Consider the following 20973-nt stretch of genomic DNA (forward strand, 5'->3'; position numbering starts at 1 on the left):
CATTACAGTCGTCAGCGACGCTCCATTGTCAGAGATCCTACACAACAGAGATGCAACTGGTCGAGTGGCAAAATGGGCGATTGAACTCCTTCCTCTAGATATCAAGTTTGAGGCAAAGAAAGCTATCAAGTCCCAAGCAATAGCAGATTTCGTCGCCGAGTGGATTGAACAACAACTGCCGACTCAGGTTCACTCTGAGCATTGGACCATGTTCTTCGACGGTTTCAAAATGCTGAATGGTTCCGGTGCCGGGGTAGTATTGGTCTCCCCCCGAGGAGATAAGCTTAGATATGTTCTTCAAATCCACTTTGATTCCTCCAATAACGAAGCAGAATATGAAGCACTTTTATATGGGTTGCACATGGCCATTTCACTCGGCGTCCGTCGCCTCATGGTCTATGGCGACTCAGATTTGGTGGTTAATCAAGTGATGAAGGAGTGGGATGTCAGAAGTCCGGCCATGACTGGTTATTGCAATGCAGTGAGAAAGCTGGAGAAGAAATTTGAGGGGTTAGAACTTCATCACATACCCCGACTGAAAAATCAAGCAGCTGATGATTTGGCGAAAATAGGTTCCAAAAGAGAAGCCATTCCCAGCAATGTGTTTTTGGAACACATCCACACACCATCAGTTCAAGAGGATCCCTTCACTGAAGAAGCCCCGCAGCCAAAAAGTGCCACAAATCCGATTGAAGTTGAAGTTCCAGCTGTTGTCGATCTGATCATGGAAGTTTTGGTAATCACTCCCGACTGGACGGTACCGTACATCGCGTACATCCTAAGGGAAGAACTCCCAGAGGACGAAGAAGAGGCTCGACAGATCGTCCGTCGATCCAAGGCCTTTACAGTCATAAAGGGACAGTTGTATAGAGAAAGCGCGACTGGAGTCAGTCAGAAGTGTATAACACCAGAAGAAGGTCAGATAATCCTTGATGATATCCACTTGGGGACCTGTGGTCATCATGCGTCCTCTCGGACCATTGTCGCTAAAGCATACCGAGCGGGATTCTACTGGCCAAGGGCGAATGAAATGGCGAAAGAGATAGTCGACAAATGTGAAGGATGTCAGTTTTACTCCAATATGTCACACAAACCCGCGTCAGCCCTGAAAACCATTCCACTCGTCTGGCTCTTTGCTGTTTGGGGACTGGACATGGTTGGACCACAGAGAACGGGCAGGAGCGGCTTCACTCATGTGCTAGTAGCAGTCGACAAGTTCACCAAATGGATTGAAGCTAAGCCTATCAAGAATCTTGATGCTTGCACTGCTATCAGTTTCATCAGAGAGTTGATATTCAGATATGGAGTTCCGCACAGCATCATTACTGACAATGGGTCAAACTTTGATTCTGACAAATTCAGAGCCTTTTGTGCCTCTCAAGGCACACGAGTCGACTACGCTTCAGTCGCTCACCCCCAGTCGAATGGACAAGCGGAAAGAGAAAACGGCTTAATTCTCAAAGGACTGAAACCCCGACTGATGCGCGATCTCAAGAACGCACCAGGTGCTTGGGTAGACGAGCTTCCATCAGTTCTTTGGAGATTGAGAACAACCCCGAACCGATCGACAGGAAGAACCCCATTCTTTCTGGTCTACGGAGCCGAAGCAGTTTTGCCGAGTGACCTGCTTCACAACGCACCCCGAGTCGAGCTCTACTCTGAAGATGAAGCAGAACAAGCCCGGCAGGACGCAGTTGACCTCCTGGAAGAAGAAAGAGAAATGGCCATGATCCGATCGACCGTCTATCAGCAGGACTTGCGTCGATTCCATGCCAGAAATGTGAAGAGTCGAGCCTTCCAAGAAGGAGACTTGGTCCTCCGAGTGGATCAACAGAAACCACACAAACTCGCTCCTACTTGGGAAGGTCCCTTCATAGTCACCAGAGTCCTCCACAATGGAGCGTACCACCTTTATAATGTCGATCGCCAGATTGATGAGCCACGAGCCTGGAATGCGGAGCTGCTCCGCCCCTTTTATACTTGAATTCTCACTCGGATGAGATATAATAAGAAAAACTTCTGTAGTTTATTTATCAAAGACAAGAGCGTTATAATTTTCCCAGTGATTGTTATTGTTTTTGTTTGCGTGAGAAATCCCCCAGTGGGTGGCTTAGCTGTGAACCCGTTTCGCCTAAGTGTTTGAAAATCCTACCGAGTGGTGGGCCAGCCTCCCACTCGGAGGCTTAGCTGCGAACCCGTTTCGCCTAAGTGTTTGAAAATCCTACTGAGTGGTGAGCCAGCCTCCCACTCGGGGGCTTAGCTGCAGTCCAGTACTCGCCTAAGTATTTGAAAATCCTACCGAGTGGTGAGCCAGCCTCCCACTCGGGGGCTTAGCTGCAGTCCAGTACTCGCCTAAGTATTTGAAAATCCTACCGAGTGGTGAGCCAGCCTCCCACTCGGGGGCTTAGCTGCAGTCCAGTACTCGCCTAAGTATTTGAAAATCCTACCAAGTGGTGAGCCAGCCTCCCACTCGGGGGCTTAGCTGCAGTCCAGTACTCGCTTAAGTATTTGAAAATCCTACCCAGTGGTGAGCCAGCCTCCCACTCGGGGGCTTAGCTGCAGTCCAGTACTCGCCTAAGTGTTTGAAAATCCTACCGAGTGGTGAGCCAGCCTCCCACTCGGGGCTTAGCTGCAGTCCAGTACTCGCCTAAGTTTGAAAATCCTACCGAGTGGTGAGCCAGCCTCCCACTCGGGGGCTTAACTGCAGTCTAGTACTCGCCTAAGTTTGAAAATCCTACCGAGTGGTGAGCGACCCTCCCACTCGGGGGCTTAGCTGCAGTCCAGTACTCGCCTAAGTTTGAAAATCCTACCGAGTGGTGAGCGACCCTCCCACTCGGGGGCTTAGCTGCAGTCCAGTACTTGCCTAAGTTTGAAAAATCCTACCGAGTGAAGAGCGACCCTCCCACTCGGGGGCTTAGCTGCAGTCCAGTACTCGCCTAAGTTTGAAAAATCCTACCGAGTGGAGAGTGACCCTCCCACTCGGGGGCTTAGCTGCAGTCCAGTACTCGCCTAAGTTTGAAAAATCCTACCGAGTGAAGAGCGACCCTCCCACTCGGGGGCTTAGCTGCAGTCCAGTACTCGCCTAAGTTTGAAAAATCCTACCGAGTGGAGAGCGACCCTCCCACTCGGGGGCTTAGCTGCAGTCCAGTACTCGCCTAAGTTTGAAAAATCCTACCGAGTGGAGAGCGACCCTCCCACTCGGGGGCTTAGCTGCAGTCCAGTACTCGCCTAAGTTTGAAAAATCCTACCGAGTGGAGAGCGACCCTCCCACTCGAAGGCTTAGCTGCAGTCCAGTACTCGCCTAAGTTTGAAAAATCCTACCAAGTGGAGAGCGACCCTCCCACTCGGAGGCTTAGCTGCAGTCCAGTACTCGCCTAAGTACAAAACACATCCCAATCCGCAGGGACGACGAGGTGCAGGTCGACTGCCACCTTCTCCTTCGGAGCTTCGCCACAAATACAACGTGCGCTCCATCCCAATCCGCAAGGACGACGAGGTGCAGGTCGACTGCCACCTTCTCCTTGGGAGCTTCGCCACAAATACAACGTGCGCTTCATCCCACTCCGCAAGGACGACGAGGTGCAGGTCGACTGGCACCTTCTCCTTCGGAGCTTCGCCACAAATACAACGTGCGCTCCATCCCAATCCGCAAGGACGACGAGGTGCAGGTCGACTGCCACCTTCTCCTTCGGAGCTTCGCCACAAATACAACGTGCGCTTCATCCCGACCCGCAAGGACGACGAGGTGCAGGTCGACTGGCACCTTCTCCTTCGGAGCTTCGCCACAAATACAACGTGCGCTCCATCCCAATCCGCAAGGACGACGAGGTGCAGGTCGACTGCCACCTTCTCCTTGGGAGCTTCGCCACAAATACAACGTGCGCTTCATCCCACTCCGCAAGGACGACGAGGTGCAGGTCGACTGGCACCTTCTCCTTCGGAGCTTCGCCACAAATACAACGTGCGCTCCATCCCAATCCGCAAGGACGACGAGGTGCAGGTCGACTGCCACCTTCTCCTTCGGAGCTTCGCCACAAATACAACGTGCGCTTCATCCCGACCCGCAAGGACGACGAGGTGCAGGTCGACTGGCACCTTCTCCTTCGGAGCTTCGCCACAAATACAACGTGCGCTCCATCCCAATCCGCAAGGACGACGAGGTGCAGGTCGACTGCCACCTTCTCCTTCGGAGCTTCGCCACAAATACAACGTGCGCTTCATCCCGACCCGCAAGGACGACGAGGTGCAGGTCGACTGCTACCTTCTCCTTCGGAGCTGCGCCACAAATACAAAAGTTGTCTCGAGTGAAGAACGAGTTCCACTCGACGGAGAATTCATGAAGATATTCAACGATAAACCAAGTTCAGATAAATCCTAAAGGTTCCAGACCGCAGATCGAAGTGCTCGGGCATTCAGCCCGAAAGAGTTTAACGGTTACAAAAACCACTCGGCATTCCGAGGCAAATTTAAGGTGGGGCATAAAAGTTTGTTCACTCCGCAGGAGGAGGACTGGCAGGCTCGACGAACTCGTCCAGGTCGACGTCGTTGGCGATCCGAGTGGCTGCAGCAATAAAAGTCTCCATAAAAGATCGGAAGTCATGCCTCTGGGTGTTGGCGACCTTGATTGCTGCCAGCTTATCTTGTCGCACCTCCTTGCAGTGGACACAATGGGCCTGCGCGGGCCCGCGATGGGCTCCGCGGGCCGCGGCGAAGTGGGCGCGGGCGAGGCTGACGTGGCGCAGCGGGATTGGAGGAGGGAGGCGGCTGTGACGACGTGGCAGCTCCGGATTGGTCCGGGTGAGGTGGCGGCGGCGGACATTGTCTGGCGCGGTGGAGAAGTGTCCGGCGGCGATGAGGGAGTTGGATCTAGGGTTTGGACTGCGCGAAAAATCGGGGAGAGCCACATATTTATAGGTAGAGAGAGCTAGGAGAGTCCAAATGAGGTGCGGTTTTCGGCCACGCGATCGTGATCGAACGACCGAGATGATGGAGGAGGTTTAGGTGGGTTTTGGGCCACTTTGGAAGGGTGTTGGGCTGCAACACACACGAGGTCTTCTCGGTCCCTCAGTTAACCGTTGGAGTATCAAACGAAGTCCAAATGGTACGAAACTTGACAGGCGGTCTACGGTAGTAAACCAAGGCCGCTTGGCAAGTCTCGGTCCAATCCGGAAATGTTTAATCCCCACACATGAAAGAAAGGTAGAAATGACCACCGGAGGAGAACGAAGCGCCGGAATGCAAAACGGACAACGGGGAAAATGCTTGGATGCAAGAGAATAACACGTATGCAAATGAAATGCACATGATGACATGATATGCAATGCATGACATGTAAGCAATGACAAGGCAACAACGGCGAATAACTGGACGACACCTGGCACATCGGTCTTGGGGCGTTACATTGGAAGTGACTGCATCCTCCATTACCTCATCCTCATCTCTGTAAGCTGAGGTCCCGGAAGTAGCAGCGCTGCCAGTTCCAAAGTTCGTCTGGTTAAATCAAGAAAAAATAAACAGCACGGAGCATCGAGTGAATACAAAGGGAGACACTCACGCAGAAGCGACGGGGATGTCAATCTTAATCTTCGGCAACGCCTTCCGAGGCTTCTGCTCTACAACTTTGAGATGCTTTGACACTTTTTCAGTTGGGGTCGGTGAAGATGTCCGAGGACGCTTTGAAGACTGACCAGTCTGAGCAATCGCCTTTTCACGGGCGCTCGGTCGTTGGTCAAGCTTGGATCGCCTCTCCCTGCGAGGAGGCGACTCGACTTCTTCTTCGTCACTTGAGTCGTCGCTTTCTTCGTCCTCTTCTCCGTCGGAATGCCATTCGCCACTGTCGCCGCCGCTCGCCTCTCCTTCTGGATCTTGCTCTTGCTCTCCGTTGGGCACTGAGTACATTTCGATAAGGGCCTCAAAGAAAGCAGGAAGAATAAAGTCAGTCGACGCAGTATAGACAGCTGCGCGAGTGAATTCAGATTATAATCAAAAGCTCAGAATCTGACCTTTTCTGGTTCATGGGACTGGTCGAATGGAGGAACTCTCCTGGCTCCCCTGGGGTTGTCCTTGTTTCCGGTGATGCCCGACAGCCACCCCTCCAGTGTGTCGTCATCGACCTCCTCCGGGTGAATCTGAGTGGTGTCGTCAAGACCCGAATACATCCACATCGGCTGGTCTCGAGCTTGAAGAGGCTGGATGCGCCGCCGAAGGAAAACCTCCAAGAGATCCATACCAGTGACCCCGTCACAGATAAGCTGGACCACTCGTTCGACCAGCACCCTAACTTGCACCTTCTCCTCCGGGATCACCTTCAAAGAGGAGGGTTTCCTCACTCGGTCCATGGTAAAAGGAGGGAGGCCAGTCGACTGCCCTGGCGTCGGCTGGTCTTTGCAGTAAAACCAGGTCGACTGCTATCCGCGGATCAAGTCGGGAAGAATCATGGTCGGAAAGGAACTTTTCCCTCTCATCTGAACACCAAGACCCCCGCACATCTGAATCACTTGTGTTCTCTCATCACTCGGATTGGCCTTTTTCACCGTCTGAGAACGACAGGTGAAAATGTGCTTGAAAAGACCCCAGTGAGGCCGACAACCCAAGAAATTCTCGCACAAAGACACGAAAGCAGCGAGATACACGATTGTGTTGGGAGTGAAGTGGTGGAGTTGTGCCCCAAAGAAATTCAGAAATCCCCGAAAGAAGGGGTGAGGAGGCAAGGAAAACCCACGGTCGAGGTGGGTGGCAAGGAGTACGCGCTCACCCTCCCGAGGTTGCGGCTCGGATTCCTTCCCCGGAAGCCGCGCCGATCCATGGGGGATCAGTCCTCCGTCGGCTACGTCGTCGAGGTCTTCTTGGCGGATTGTCGAGCGGATCCAGTCACCCTGGATCCAGCCCTTCGGCAGGCCGGCTCGTGAGGAAGATCCACCCCGACTGATCGCCTTCCCCTTCGCCTTTGTTGTCGCCTTCTTCGCCCGCTCCAGAGCCACCGTCTTCTCCTTCCCCATCGTCGTCGTGGGACACGTATGGAGCAGCGGCGCTGGGGCAAGAACGAGTGCGACGAAGAAGCTTGAAGAGGACGAGAGGAAATGAGAACACACTGTTCAAGAAACCCCGGTCCGACGCCTTATATGAGGTTACTTCCGAGTGGCTGACTGGTAGGCCCGGACGATCCTGTCAAATCACGCAACAGTCGCGCATGCGATACATGGCGAAAAAGGTGGCGCGGAGATCGAGGCGGCTCCGCCCTATCCCATCTGATTACTGCGGCCTCCCCCGTCCTGCGCGCTTCCCAAAATTCGAATCCCACGAAATCCGCGGGTAGCAGAACAACTTGTCAGACGGAAGATCTCCTCCACACTGTCACTCGGAGCTTTTCAAGTAAAGAAACTCACTCGACAAAAAACCAAGAATGGATCAAGGCGACTGAAAAGGAAGTTGCTGTCGTCACTCAGGTTCATTGATTCGAAACAAGATATGCTCATGGCATGAAAAATGAGTCGGAGAAGTTCTCAACTCCTTCCCCACTCAAACCTCGATCCATTCAGGGGCTAATGATGAAGCTATGTACCTAGGGTAGGGTCATGGACCTGTCCTAACTGCCCTACCCAAGGACATCTCTAGAAGAAATCACCTTTCAATCGACTTGGAGGTGTTCCACTCGACAGACTCGAAGACACTCGACCAAGAAGCAATCACTCGACCAAGATCGAACCACTAAACGGCCAGGAGACCTAAAGTCACTCCGCACGCTAACGGTCGGTCATTAAGTAGCTTTTATGGTCATCATAGCACTTTATGTACTTAAAACCCTGCATAACTGAGGGCCGGAGGGGTCTGGCAAACTCTATATAAGCCACCCCCTCCTCAGTGTAGAGGGTGCGCACCCCTGTAATTCATACACATATAATCCAGTCGACCGCCTCCGGGCTCCGAGACGTAGGGCTATTACTTCCTCCGAGAAGGGCCTGAACTCGTAAACCTCGTGTGCTTACAACTACTCCATAGCTAAGATCTCGCCTCTCCATACCTACCCCCCTACATTACTGTCAGACTTAGAACCATGACAGTAATTGTAACTGGTTCCTGATTCGATGAACTAGGCATCTCCTGATTAGATGAGGTAGCCATATCCTACATGGGAAAGATATCTTCAAAGAAAGTCGCATCATTCGACTCCATGATCGTACCGACATGCATGTCAGGTACCTCAGATTTTACAACCAAGAATCTATAGCCAATGCTATGAAAAGCATATCCCAGGAAAACACAATCCACAGTCTTTGGTCCAAGCTTCCACTTCTTTGGAATTGGAACATTACTTTCGCCAAACAACCCCATGTTCGTAGATAAGAGAGTTTTAACCTTTTCTTCTCCCATTCCTCGAATGGAGTTATCTCTTTGTTCTTTGTGGGAACTCGGTTTAGGACATGACATGTCGTCAATATCGCCTCCCCCCACCATGCCTTGGAGAGACCCGATGTGTCTAACATGGCGTTAACCAAACCAGTTAGAGTATGGTTTTTTCTTTCGGCTGCCCCATTTGACTGAGGTGAATAGGGAGGCGTCCTCTCATGGATTATACCATGTTCCGCACAAAAAGCATCAAATTCATTAGAAAAAATACTCTCCACCACGGTCGGACCTAAGCCTCTTGATTTTTCAATCAAGTTGGTTTTCCACTTCAGCTTTATAGATCTTGAAAAAGTTCAAAGCCTCATCCTTAGATTTCAGAAGATACACATGGCAGTATCTAGTGGAGTCGTCAATTAACGTCATGAAATATTTTTTTCCACCTTTTGTCAAAACACCATTCATTTCACATAGATCTGAATGTATGAGCTCTAGTGGTGCAAGATTTCTCGTTTCTGCAGTCGTGTGAGACTTACGAGGTTGCTTAGCTTGCACACACACTTGAAACTTAGATCCCTTGACAGTGGTGAAACTAGGGATTAAGTTCAACTTCGCTAGTCGCGACATGCAACCAAAGTTAACATGACAAAGACGTGAATGCCACACATTGGATTCACTATTGTTGCAAATATGATTAACAATTTTATTACAAACATCTAATAAGGATAAATGAAACAGACCTCCTGACTCATAGCCTTTACCAAAAGGTTCCATACTTGTATATTACAAATTTATTCGACTCAAAGACAAGCTTGTAGCCATCTCTACACAGAAGAGATCCGCTAACAAGATTTTTATTGACGGAGGGGACATAATGCACGTTCTTCAGCCGCACGATCTTCCCCGAAGTAAACTTTAGATCGACCATGCCAACACCACGAACAGAAGCACTTGAACCGTTGCCCATCAGCACGGTTGAAGTCCCTGCGGTCTGATAAGACGAAACATGGAAATATCACCGCATACATGCACATTAGCACCCGTGTCAATCAACCAATCAGGAGAATGACATACTGAAAGAATAGTGGGAAATATACCATACCCAGCATCCTTCATGTCAGTGTCTCCAATGACAACATTAGCGGTCTTGCCGCCTTTCCCAGGATGACGCTTGTCATGGCGATTAGGGCAACTAGGAGCCCAATGATCAGGATCCCCACACACATGACAAGCACCTTTCTTCTTGTCATTCTTCTTCTTGAAGTTCGTGTGTTGCACAGCCTTTTTCTTCCCATCAAACTTTGCTTTACCATCAAACTTGCCCTTGTTCTTGAACTTGTGGGACTGAAAGTTCTTCTTCTATACCAGATTGGCACTAGATCCTCCCTCAATACCTCGGGCACGTGTGTCCTTTGCTCTCGCCTTTTCTTCCACATCAAGAGTACCAATGAGATCCGGGACGGAAAACTCCTGCCTCTTATGCTTCAGCAAGGTAGCAAAGTTCCTCCACGAAGGAGGAAGCTTAGTGATGATACCTCCAGCAACAAACTTGTCCGGTAGCATACAACTGAAGTGCTCAAGTTCTCTAGCAAATGACTGTATCTCATGAGCTTGCTCAACCACGGAGCGCTCTTCAGTCATCCTGTAATCATAGAATTGCTCCATGATGTACAGCTCAGTGCCAGCATCCGAGACCCCAAACTTGGCCTCGAGTGCATCCCACACATTTTTTCCATTATCAATTGACGCATAAGCATCAACTATATTCTCACCAAGAACACTCAAGAGAGCAGCCTTAAACAGAGTATCCATTTTCTGAAAAGCTTGTGCCTGTTGAGCATCAAGCTCTCCTTCAGGTTTGCCAAGAGTGGCGTCGTAGCAACTCATGGTTTGAAACCATAAGACTGCTCTCACGCGCCACCTCTTATAGTGGATACCCTCAAACATAGGAGGTCTCATGGAAGCAGCAAAACCACTTGGGGTAAATTGCCTATTATAAGGTTTTTGGATTGTTGGAAATATGAGCAATTTACCAAATGATTTTATTAACAGAAATATTAGATAAAGCATGACTAATATAGCCGCGATAAAGCAAGTCATGCAACCTGACGGAGAAAAAGTAAATAGCATTTGCATATATGAACTTGAACTGAACACATCTAGGACAGACACTAGATCATGTTGCATATATGGAGTAGAACCTAACACATGTAGGGCAAGTACTAGTACGAGAAACTATGGCAGGACATCTGACAGAAAGAAGAAGAACACCTACGGGACAGCAGCAGCAGAAGCACTGGACTTGGGGTCGACATCCTCTCCAGCCATGTCGTTGTTGAGGTAGTCGACGTCGGGGAAGTAGTCTTCGGAGTCCGTGATGAAGAAGCCAGTAGTTGCGCAGAGCGCTCCCCAAAAACCTTATCATCCTTCTCCCGTACAGGACTCAAAAGGTGCGATCTCGGAGGCCTACTGTCCCGACATGCGGTGCACGCCGCAAGCCGGGATGAGGAAGACAGCAGCAGCTCAGAGATAGAACCGATGGCGAGGCGAGGCGAGGCGAGGCAAGGCGTGGCGGGCGGCGGAGGAGGAGCGCGCGTGGATATCCCTCTTGTTCTCATGCTCGTACAAGTGAGGAAAGAACCTCCCTTATAAGGAGGTCCAACTCCCACTAAACTAGCAATGTGGGACTAAACTTTAGTAGTATTCCTTGCCTTGCACAAATGGGCTAAGTGGGCCTCTAGGATTTATTAGGAATTTCTGAAATAGTTATTGGGCTGCCCAAAATAGACTAAATTCCAGCACAACCAACTGTGTATGTTTGGAAAAGAAAAATAAAAATAGAAGATCAGAACGTACACGCCAAGGAGCAAAAATGCTACACCTACAAAGAAAACCTACAAACTCTTACATAAATTTCCTATCTATAACCTCTCCGCCCCCTGATTTCAACTGGGTGGGCCCCCTCCTCCTTATTTCCTCCAACCAAAAAAAGCTAACGAAGCCATTACATTAGTTACGTATGAATCAGTATGTAGGTCTAGCATTGCTGCGCCAAGGAGATCGGCCGCGGTGCAACAAATCACGCGAAGGATGTTAATTCAATTACATAAGATGGCCTGCGTGCCTTTTGTTTTTTTTGGCCGACCAAGTATGAGTCGGTTTGTATCCTAGGTTATATATATTATTTACTATTGAGATTTTTAGGGATTAGACTATTTTTAGAGTTTAGACAACGTCGTGTATCGACTATGAAGCGGCCCTCTGGATGTTCGTCTTGTTTATCTTTGTGAAATTTTCTGTTATTAAGAAGGTTACACTTTGGTGAGAGGATTCTCGTGATCGAGGATTTGCTAGCTATTGGCTTGAGGTCCGTAGGCGACGACGAATTACGTGCCGGTTACTTTACTCCGAAGGGAGGTGCCTTGTCAACCGAGGTATTGCTTGTCAGTTGTTGTTACCATAGCTTCAGGTTGCATGTATCGCTCGCGTAATTGGGAGTTTTTGTCGGTGGAATTTTCTCGAGGTTGTTGCATCGTGAAAGATCGGGCCAAATCGGCGGCGCGTTCGGGGTCATGCCCTATCAACCACCATCATTAGCAACACTAGTGCCGCGGAAAAGATACTTAGAAATATTAGACAGAAAATAAAAGGTTGGATTCTAAATGCAAATGCAATGTATAGGAAAAAGAAAAAAAGGAATTGTTAAGTATGTTGGATGTGATGGACAAAAATGTTGAATCTAGAGGTATCAATGCTCAGGAAAGAGACATTCAAAAAGAACTAAGGAGAGAATTAAAAGAAATACTCAAACTGGAAGAAATTAAGTGGCTACAAAGATATGAGGACAAAGAAATTAAAGAGGGAGACTCTAATACTAGATATTATCATGCCAAGGTAAATGGGAGAAGGAGAAAATTAGAATTATTAAATTGGAGCAAGATGGGGAAGTGATTGAAGGGGGGAAAGAACTTATGAAATACATCACTGCATTCTACAAAAATATGTTTGGACAAGCTGAAACTTCCAGTATTAATCTTAACATACAAGGGCTGCAGAAATTTCCCCTCAAACACAAGAAGAGCTGATCAAAAACTTCTCTATGGAGGAGATTAAAGAGGTTGTTTTCTCTATGGTAAAAAAAAAGTCCAGGCCCTGATGGGTTTGCTATTGAATTCTATCAGAACTTCTGGGAAGTGGTTAAAAATGACTTAGAAAATATACTCGATGATTTTCACAGAAGTGTGGTTGATTTAGCGAGACTTAACTATGGAATTATTACTTTGGTTCCTAAAGTTATGGATGCTAAACAGACTCAAAAATTCTGACCTATCTGTCTCCTAAATATCAGTTTCAAAATCATTACTAAAGTCTTAATGAACAAAGCAAGGTAGTCAACCCAATAATTTCACCCATCCAAACTGCCTTTGTTAAGGATAGATATATTATGGAGGGAGTGGTCATTTTACATGAAGCTCTGAATTCAAATCCATGCAAAAAAAGTAGAATGCTATGCTGTTTAAAGTTGATTTTGAAAAAACATATGACAAAATTAAGTGGCCTTTTGTCCACAAGATGCTTAAATTGAAGAACTTCCCTGATAAGTGATGTGACTGGGTGATGCACACCATGAGGGGGGGGACAAGTGGGGGTGAAATTCAATGATAATGTGTGAAATTTTTTCAAAACCTTCAAAGGGCTTAGGTAGGGGGATTCTTTATCCGCTTTGCTATTTGATCTAGTTGTAGATGCCCTGGCCATAATAATGGATAAAGCTAGAACTGAAGATTATATTAAAGGGGCACTTACTGACATTCATGAAAATGGAGTTAATATGCTGCAATATGCTGATGACACTATATTTCTGATACAGGATGATGAGGAATTAGCAAGAAACTTGAAATTCATTTTGACTGCCTTTGAACAAATGTCAGGATTGACAATTAACTTCCATAAAAGTGACATTTACCTTTTTGGGGAAGCTAAGAGCAAGAGAAATTTATATCAAGAGACCTTCACATGTGCCCTTGGGGAAATGCCTTTGAAATATTTTGGTTTACCAGTCCACAACAAAAGGATCAGTAATAAAATGTGGGGAAATGTGAATGAAAAAAATGAAAAGAGATGTGCTTGCTGGCAGGGCAGATTGCTCAATATTGCTGGTAGAGTCACACTGGTGCAATCATATCTAACAAATATTCCCATTTATATGATGTCTTTTTACCTGCTCCCTGCTGGAGTTAGGAAAAAAATGACTTCTATAGAGCTAGATTAGTGTGGCAAGCTGAAGAAGATAAAAAAGAAATATCACCTAGTTAATTGGAAAACTTGCTACCTGCCAAAACAACAAGGTGGGTTGGGGATAATAAATCTTAAGAATTTTAATATTGCTCTGCTTGCTAAATGGATTTGGAAACTGGAGGCTGAGGAAGGGCTCTGGCAAGATATTATTAAATCCAAATATCTCCAAGACAAATGCCTTTCTAGAGCCAAAAATAGAATAGGAGACTCTCAATTCTGGGCTAGCCTGCTAAAAATTAGGGGTGTGGTTTTCCCTCACATCAAGAAAATGCTGGGTGATGGGAGAAATACAAGATTCTGGGAAGACTGGTGGGTGGATGATAAACCCCTAAAGGAGGCTTACCCCTCATTATATTCCATTAGTAATGATAGAGAAATTACTGTCAGAGGGGTGATAGATAGAGGTTGGGGGCTATGTCTTTCAGAAGAACAATTTGTGGGGGATATGGAAATCTCTGGGATAGCTTAAAGAGGAGATGTGAGGAAATTACAATGCATGGAGGGAGGGACAAACCCATGTGGATGTTGACTGCTAACAGAATATTCTCTGTGAAATCCCTATATCTACATCTTGTTAAATCTGATGTTGGCTTTCCACATAAATTTCTGTGGAAAGTTAAGGTGCCTGCAAAAATTAAAATTTTCCTTTGGATCTTGAATAAAAAAAGTATTCTAACCAGAGATAACCTGCTGAAAAGGGGATGGAAAGGAGACAAACACTGTGTGTTCTGTGGGAAAGAAGAAAATATTGATCACCTGTTCTTTTCTTACTTTGTTGCTAGACTTGTTTGGAGTCTGGTAGGGTGTACTTTTGATTTTAGAAACATTCCAAAAGATATGGATGACTATTTGGAAAACTGGTTGAAGAAATTCAACAAAAATGACAAGAAAATGGTCTTGACTGGTACCTCTGCTCTTCTTTGGGTGATCTGGAATAGTAGAAATGATATTGTGTTTGGCAGAAAATATATAAATGACCCGATTGGGATCGTTAAAAGAATGTGCAGCTGGATTACTGACTGGGCTATTTTGCGGAAAAAGGACCCAGGGGAAAGATCGCTGATGTTGGGGGCAAGGCTCATCGAACATGTGGCAAGTGAAATCTACAAAGCTTCACAAGGATGGCGCTTCGGAGTTCCAAGGTTGCAAATGTGAAGCTTCGGGGAGCAGAACTTCAAAGCTTGTCTCCTGTTTCTATGTGTTTCTTAGCCTTCTTCCTTTTGGATGGAGTGTAATAAACTCTTGTGATGTTGCCGTAGTGGTTCTGGTCTGTAGGGTCTCACAGAGTGAGTTTGCCCATCTGGCTAGGCTCTCTCTTGATTTGCGTCTTTTATTGTGTTAGAATTTGTATCAGACAACTTGACTACTCGTTGGCTTCGGCCTGGTTTCTCTAATGGAAATCGGAGGGGAAACCCTCTTTTGCTCTAAAAAAGAGTGAGGCATCCAAAAAGGGAACAGTGCACAAGCGTCGTCATTGCCTGATCAACCATCAAAGTCAAGTCAGGGGGTTTCACCTTGGAGAAAGTCTGATTAATCTCCAGACAATGCCTTCAACGAGGAAACATATAGAGATCCACCATTGCTTGGTACAACGAATAAGGCCATGTCTGGGGTTTCACCCCGGAGTCAAGACTTGATGCCCAAAAAAACACCACCAAAAACGAACCCTATGTCAATTCCCCCATTTGCCGAGAACGTTTCTGCAATACACTAATCGTCCGGCTCATAGTCGTCACACACATGGTTTTGATGTAGACACACCCAAACGGAACCACACTCGCGGAATGAGAACTAAAATGTTGCCTTCTCCCATCAATTGGGGTGCTTTCTCCTTTGAGCCTTGCCTATCTCTTCAAACACAACCGCCAAGAACATCGCCACACCACTTTGTTTCAGTGCTTTGCCAGCTTTGCTCGCTCCATCGGGTTTCTTGAATCAAAATATGATGCCTCTCTATCCATTTTTCAACAAGGTGCCTCCATGGCTTATCTTCTACTTTATGTCGATGGCATCATTCTCAGTGCTTCCTCTTCGTCCACCGTTGCTACCATCACTCGCGCCATGGCCACTGAATTTTCCATGAAGGACCTTAGGTCCTTAGCCCTCTACATCACTTTCTTGGCATTTTAGTCACTTGTACAACTAGTGGCCTCCATCTTTCGCAACGCCAATGTATTCATGACATCTTCTGGCATGTGTGGCTGGCATCTTGTTTCTACACTCATTGACACCAAAGGTAAATTATCTTCTTCGATCGGTGATCCTTCATTTTATCGTAGCATAGCGGGTGCTCTTGAATATGCTACTCTCACTCGCGATGACATTGCTTTGTCGCACAAGTCTGTCTTCACATGCATGATCCTCATGAATCCCAATTTTCTCTCATCATCAAACACATCCTTCCTTTATCTAAATGGAACTCTCCATCATGGTCTATCATTACACTGCACTTCTTATTCTCTCACTACCTGTTGGGATGCCGATTGGGCTGGGTGCCCAAACACCATACACTCCAGCTCAGGGTTTTGCATGTATCTCGTTGATAACATGGTCTCCTGATCCTCCCGCCTACAGAAAACGGTTCCCACTCTAGTGCGGAGGCAGAGTATATGGCGATTGGTGCGGTTGTTCCAGAATCATGTTGGGTTCATCAACTGTTACAGGATCTTTGACAACCGATTTCGAGTGTTACTATTGTCTGCCGGGACAATGTCCGTGCCGCCTACTTATCAGCCAATCCAGTTCAGCATCGCCGGACTAAGCATATCGAGCTTCATATTCACTTTGTTCGAGAGAAGGTGACACTTGATGTTCCAGTATTACACGTCCCACCATCTTCACAGCTTGCAGATATATTTTACGAAGGGCTTACCCACAGCTCTTTTTCAAGAATTTCGCTCGTCTTCAGGTCCATTCTATTCCCGATTCAGATTGCCGGCGCGTGTTAAGAGTCCTACCGTCCTTCGGCTACCGATCGACAGTTCCATATTATTTGTCTCATTGTATTTGTATAAACAGTCTCTTTTGTTGATAAATATACGTGGAGGCTGAGCCGTGGCAGGCATTGAGTCGCCCTCTCTGTTCTTTTACAGCGAGCAGAGCCCAGCCCAACATCAGATGTAAGAAACTCAAAATCATGTTCCTGTCAAAGAGACGTCATGAAACGGCTCCAAAATCATTGCAACAAAAAATTAAGTAACAACACTTACGAACTAAGTTTTTTTTCAGATGAATTAAGTACATGTATGAAGTTATGAACTGTAATACTACAAGTACATAAAGCTTTCAATCGTGACTTTCAAAGCCTTTCCAAGTGAATCTTTGGTGTGTCTGTGTGTGTATCCTGCTCAACAAAACTTTCGCTGTCATTTCATTGGTAAATGATATGGTGGCTGACCTCCAAAATATCATACAGATGTACATATGGAACTATGGAGAACATACTACACATACGGCTTCGAGCAATACAGGTAGGCTTACGGCCATGGCCTCCCCTGACGATCCAATGGTACATGGATTTTCAGATAAACTTGGAGGCTTGCAATAGATCATGGGGCTTCCGAAGGCACTCCATGATACGCAACAGACGAGTGGTCCGAAGTAGACGGAACAGCGTTGTACTGACCATATCCAGCATATACCCCCACCGCGATGAGACTAAGGATGACAAATCTGTACCAAGCTTCTTCATGTAGCTGCAAACAAAGTGCCATTACCAAACCATTAGTCCTATGATGGCAGTCAGTAAACAGGGCGAACTACTACAGCACATTTTTGTAATGAAATCATCAACTATAAATTCTGGTAAATACAGCTACAAGTAAAATCCTGCTTACCTGAGCAAACAAAAACATATTGAAGAAAACAGAGACAATCGGAACCATAGGAACTCCAGGACAAGAAAAGCGAGGTGGGTCCACAGGAACATACACCTGGAAATGGATGTCATACAATGTTAGAAGAACCACCCGATTAATAGCGGGATCTGACATCCATGCATGCCAAATTTTGCTACTCCCTCCGATCCATATTAATATGGAATTCGGATGGAGTGCATGACGCGTCAGACTCTGATTCATGTAATAGCTAACGAAGATGCAAATGATTGTGAAACCATGGACAATTTGGTACATCTGAGATTTTTAGGGATGATATAATGATCTCTTATTTGGTACGTACTACAAATTGAAAGAAAATGCACTTACCTGTCGAAACAGCAGAGAAAAACTGCCGACTGTAGCTATCAGAAAAGCTATGATGATGAAGGCAATAGAATAGCTAAACCGGTAGGATATTCCTGCTATGAAACCACAGAGAGCCACTATGACAAGACAAAAAACACCCTCCTGCCAGATTGAAAATTTTCCAAGGGAGCGAGAATTAGTTGCTTTGTCGCTCCATCGAAGTGTGATCACACAAGCTGATACAACCGAGTAGCCTGTCTGGTTCCAAAAAAAAGCAGTTAAATGTCACTTATGAACAGCCAAATCTTGTGTTACAATTGCAAATAGTATTCTGAAGCTTCAATACCAGTGTGCCAACTGAGAGAATATGAGAGAGTGCATGCACATTAAAGAGGCCAGCTAAGACTGCTGCAACACAACCAACCCAGATCTGAGAGTGCAGAGGAGTATGCAGTGTTGGATGAACTTTAGAAAATATTGAAGGTAGTAGGCCATCCCTTCCAAGTCCAAGATACAAACGTGACTGTTATGGATCAAAAGGAGGTGATGTTGGTAAAGTGGAATAATATGATTCAGAAGAAATTATTAGTCCGTCAGTGATAGATAATAATGTCGTCAGGTTACCTGAACATACAGACCAACAAGAAGTGTTGTAGTAAGACCAGCAACAGCTCCAATGCTGATCAAAACAGTTACAAATTTCAGCCCCTTTGCAGAAAAAGCCTCAGCCAAGGGAGCATCTTCACCCAGTAATGTATATGGCAACATTCCAGTAATCACCAAGCATACAGCAACATATAGGATGACACATGCCAGAAGGCTTCCTAGGATGCCAATAGGCAAGTCCCGCTGGACATATTGGTTTGCATGATAGTGAAAAGAAAAGTTAGAACATATTATGATGACAAAAGGGAAGATATTAATTGAAAATTGGAGAACGTTTCTAAATTCTAAGAAGCCAATGAACTAGGATGACAAAGGGAGAACATTTAATGAAAATGGGAGAACATTTCCAGGTTCTAAAAGGCAAATGAATTATGATGACAGAAAAAAATACTTAAGGTGATAGTACGGAAATAAGAGTAAAATTACCTGTGGGTTTTTAGCTTCCTCGGCAGAATTAGCAACTGCATCGAATCCAACATATGCAAAGAAGACTACTGTAGATCCGGTTACAACAGCTTTGAAACCATTCGGCATAAATGGTGACCAGTTTGATACATCCACCTCAAACACACCAGCAAATACAACGACTATGACGATGATTATCTGCATCCCCACATCAAATCCAACACGGCAGACGAAACCACAGACATAGTTAATAATCATTTGAGCAAATCATGAAAAGTTGCTCACGAAACTCGTACTGTGTTGCAAGTTATAAATCATGGAAAATATCGCTTTGTGCAAGCACAAATCGCAATATCACAGAACATCACAAAATTGTTCTACAACGATAGACCTAGCCAATTTAACTTTCAAATGTTACTTGTGATTGATGAAACAAACATATCTTAGTTTAGAAGCAGTCTTACCTTCAATGTAGTCATAAAGGTATTCACTGCAGATGATTCTTTGACACCGCGGCATAGGATCACAGTCAGGATGACAAGAAGGATTGGAGCCAATATGTTAACTGAAACGACACCACCAAAAAACTCTTCTCCATGCCCAATCCAACTCGGAACATTGCCTTTCACAGAAGGAATCAGCTCCAAGAATTGGATAAAATAGCTTGCTAGGCTACGAGCAATGCTTGCAGCCCCAATATGGTAATCAAGCATCAACTGGGTGAAAACCAAGAAGGCCGTGAGTTCATTAAACGCTGCATATGTGTACAAGTATGCTCCCCCGACCACGGCAGGAAAACGAGATGCCAGTTCAGCATAGCACAATGCATTGAGCACACACGCAGCTCCAGCGAGAGCAAAACTGATTGTAACACCTGTTAGAAGCAAACATGTTATTTGAGCAGAAATAAACAAGGAAACAAACTTTAGAGTAGCAGCTGATAATATCAAAGTGATGATAACAACCAAACGCTACTGAGGAAATCAACCTATTCGATGGTAGAAAAACTAGGTATTCAGATTCATTATTGGACAATATGGATCAGAATATTTGAGCTCGCTATTGTTATGAATTATGAGGCTAATTAATCTGATGCCAATGGTTGTCAAGTATAAAATAAAAGGCTACCAATTGGCTCTTGCCAATTTTGGCAACATTTGGGCCAAACCAACAAGCTGCTGCCACAATTGCAAACTGCAGTCTGTTGACCGAGTAGTAGTGTGCAGTGCCTACTATTGATTGGAATGAGGAACAGAGGCGTAAGGGGCTTAATAACCTGGGCCGGCGTCGCGGGCGACGGTTCCGGTGATGACGAAGATGCCGGCACCGATGGACGCGCCGATCCCAAGGAGCACGAGCTCGAGGACGCCGAGCTGCCGCACGAGGCCCTCGCCGGAGGCGGCGGCAGAGGCGCGCGCGGAGATGGGCTTGCGGCGGAGCGCGGCGGCGCAGAGGCCGGAGAGGAAGGGGCCGCCGGACGAGGAGGAGGAAGAGGGCCTGTGGTGCGCGTCTTCTCCATCCATGGCCTCTGCGGTGGTGGCGTGGAGCGACTGGCGTCGACTACTGGGCCTTCGCGCAGTCGTCCGCGCCCAGACCGGGAGGAGTGACGTCGGCCCTTGCGTCATGGAGAGGCGTGGCCCCCACTGCGCGGGGATCGGTCGGGATCGAGCGAGGAAGAGGCCTCCCTCAGCGTGGTATTCATTTTTCTAATGGGCGCTGCTAGGCGTCATCCGGTTGATTAGAGGGGAACTTAAGCCGCCTCCACGGCCGTTAGGTGCGCCTATCACAGCCGTCGCTTGGTCCTTCCAGATCCCACATCGCTTGCTGCACTGAGCAACACACGCATCACCATCTCAGGCATCGCACCCCTCACATCGGCAATCGGCCCCAGCTTGCCCCCGACGCCATTAGCCATCACTCTCCGGTGGTGCTGCAAAGAAACACTCATCGCATCTCATGTGTGCTGTAACGGGCCGCCATCGCTCGTGGCCGCCGCCGGCAAAGTGCTTCATCGGAACACCAGGAAACCACTGCCTAGCACTTCATCGCAGCATTGGACGCCGTTGCGCGACTGCTC

The 20973-nt window shown here is 46.9% G+C and overlaps 1 protein-coding gene across 1 annotated transcript; it reads right to left on the bottom strand.

Annotated features, from left to right (window-relative positions):
* Positions 1–16846: 16846 nt before the first annotated feature.
* On the bottom strand, positions 16847–20587 carry CAT9 (cationic amino acid transporter 9). Its single transcript, XM_048679186.2, has 8 exons — positions 20173–20587; positions 19361–19770; positions 18918–19094; positions 18450–18674; positions 18172–18348; positions 17847–18083; positions 17478–17573; positions 16847–17336 (listed from the first exon to the last, which is right to left on the bottom strand). The coding sequence occupies exons 1-8, from the start codon at positions 20519–20521 to the stop codon at positions 17190–17192; spliced, it is 1818 nt and encodes a 605-aa protein (XP_048535143.1). The 5' UTR covers positions 20522–20587; the 3' UTR covers positions 16847–17189.
* Between the last annotated feature and the right edge of the window lie 386 nt (positions 20588–20973).

The sequence above is a fragment of the Triticum urartu genome, chromosome 6A (genome assembly GCF_056163025.1).
Source record: "Triticum urartu cultivar PI428250 chromosome 6A, HENAU_Tu73, whole genome shotgun sequence".
Taxonomy (NCBI): domain Eukaryota; kingdom Viridiplantae; phylum Streptophyta; class Magnoliopsida; order Poales; family Poaceae; genus Triticum; species Triticum urartu.

What these genes read in the sequence shown, in the direction of transcription:
- CAT9 (XM_048679186.2), bottom strand. Translation starts at nt 20,521, where the DNA reads ATGACGCAAGGGCCGACGTCACTCCTCCCGGTCTGGGCGCGGACGACT. An exon ending in CCTTTATGACTACATTGAAG is followed by an intron (nt 19,095 to 19,360) that starts GTAAGACTGCTT and finishes GTGGGGATGCAG; the next exon opens with ATAATCATCGTCATAGTCGT. An exon ending in TTGTTGGTCTGTATGTTCAG is followed by an intron (nt 18,349 to 18,449) that starts GTAACCTGACGA and finishes GATCCATAACAG; the next exon opens with TCACGTTTGTATCTTGGACT.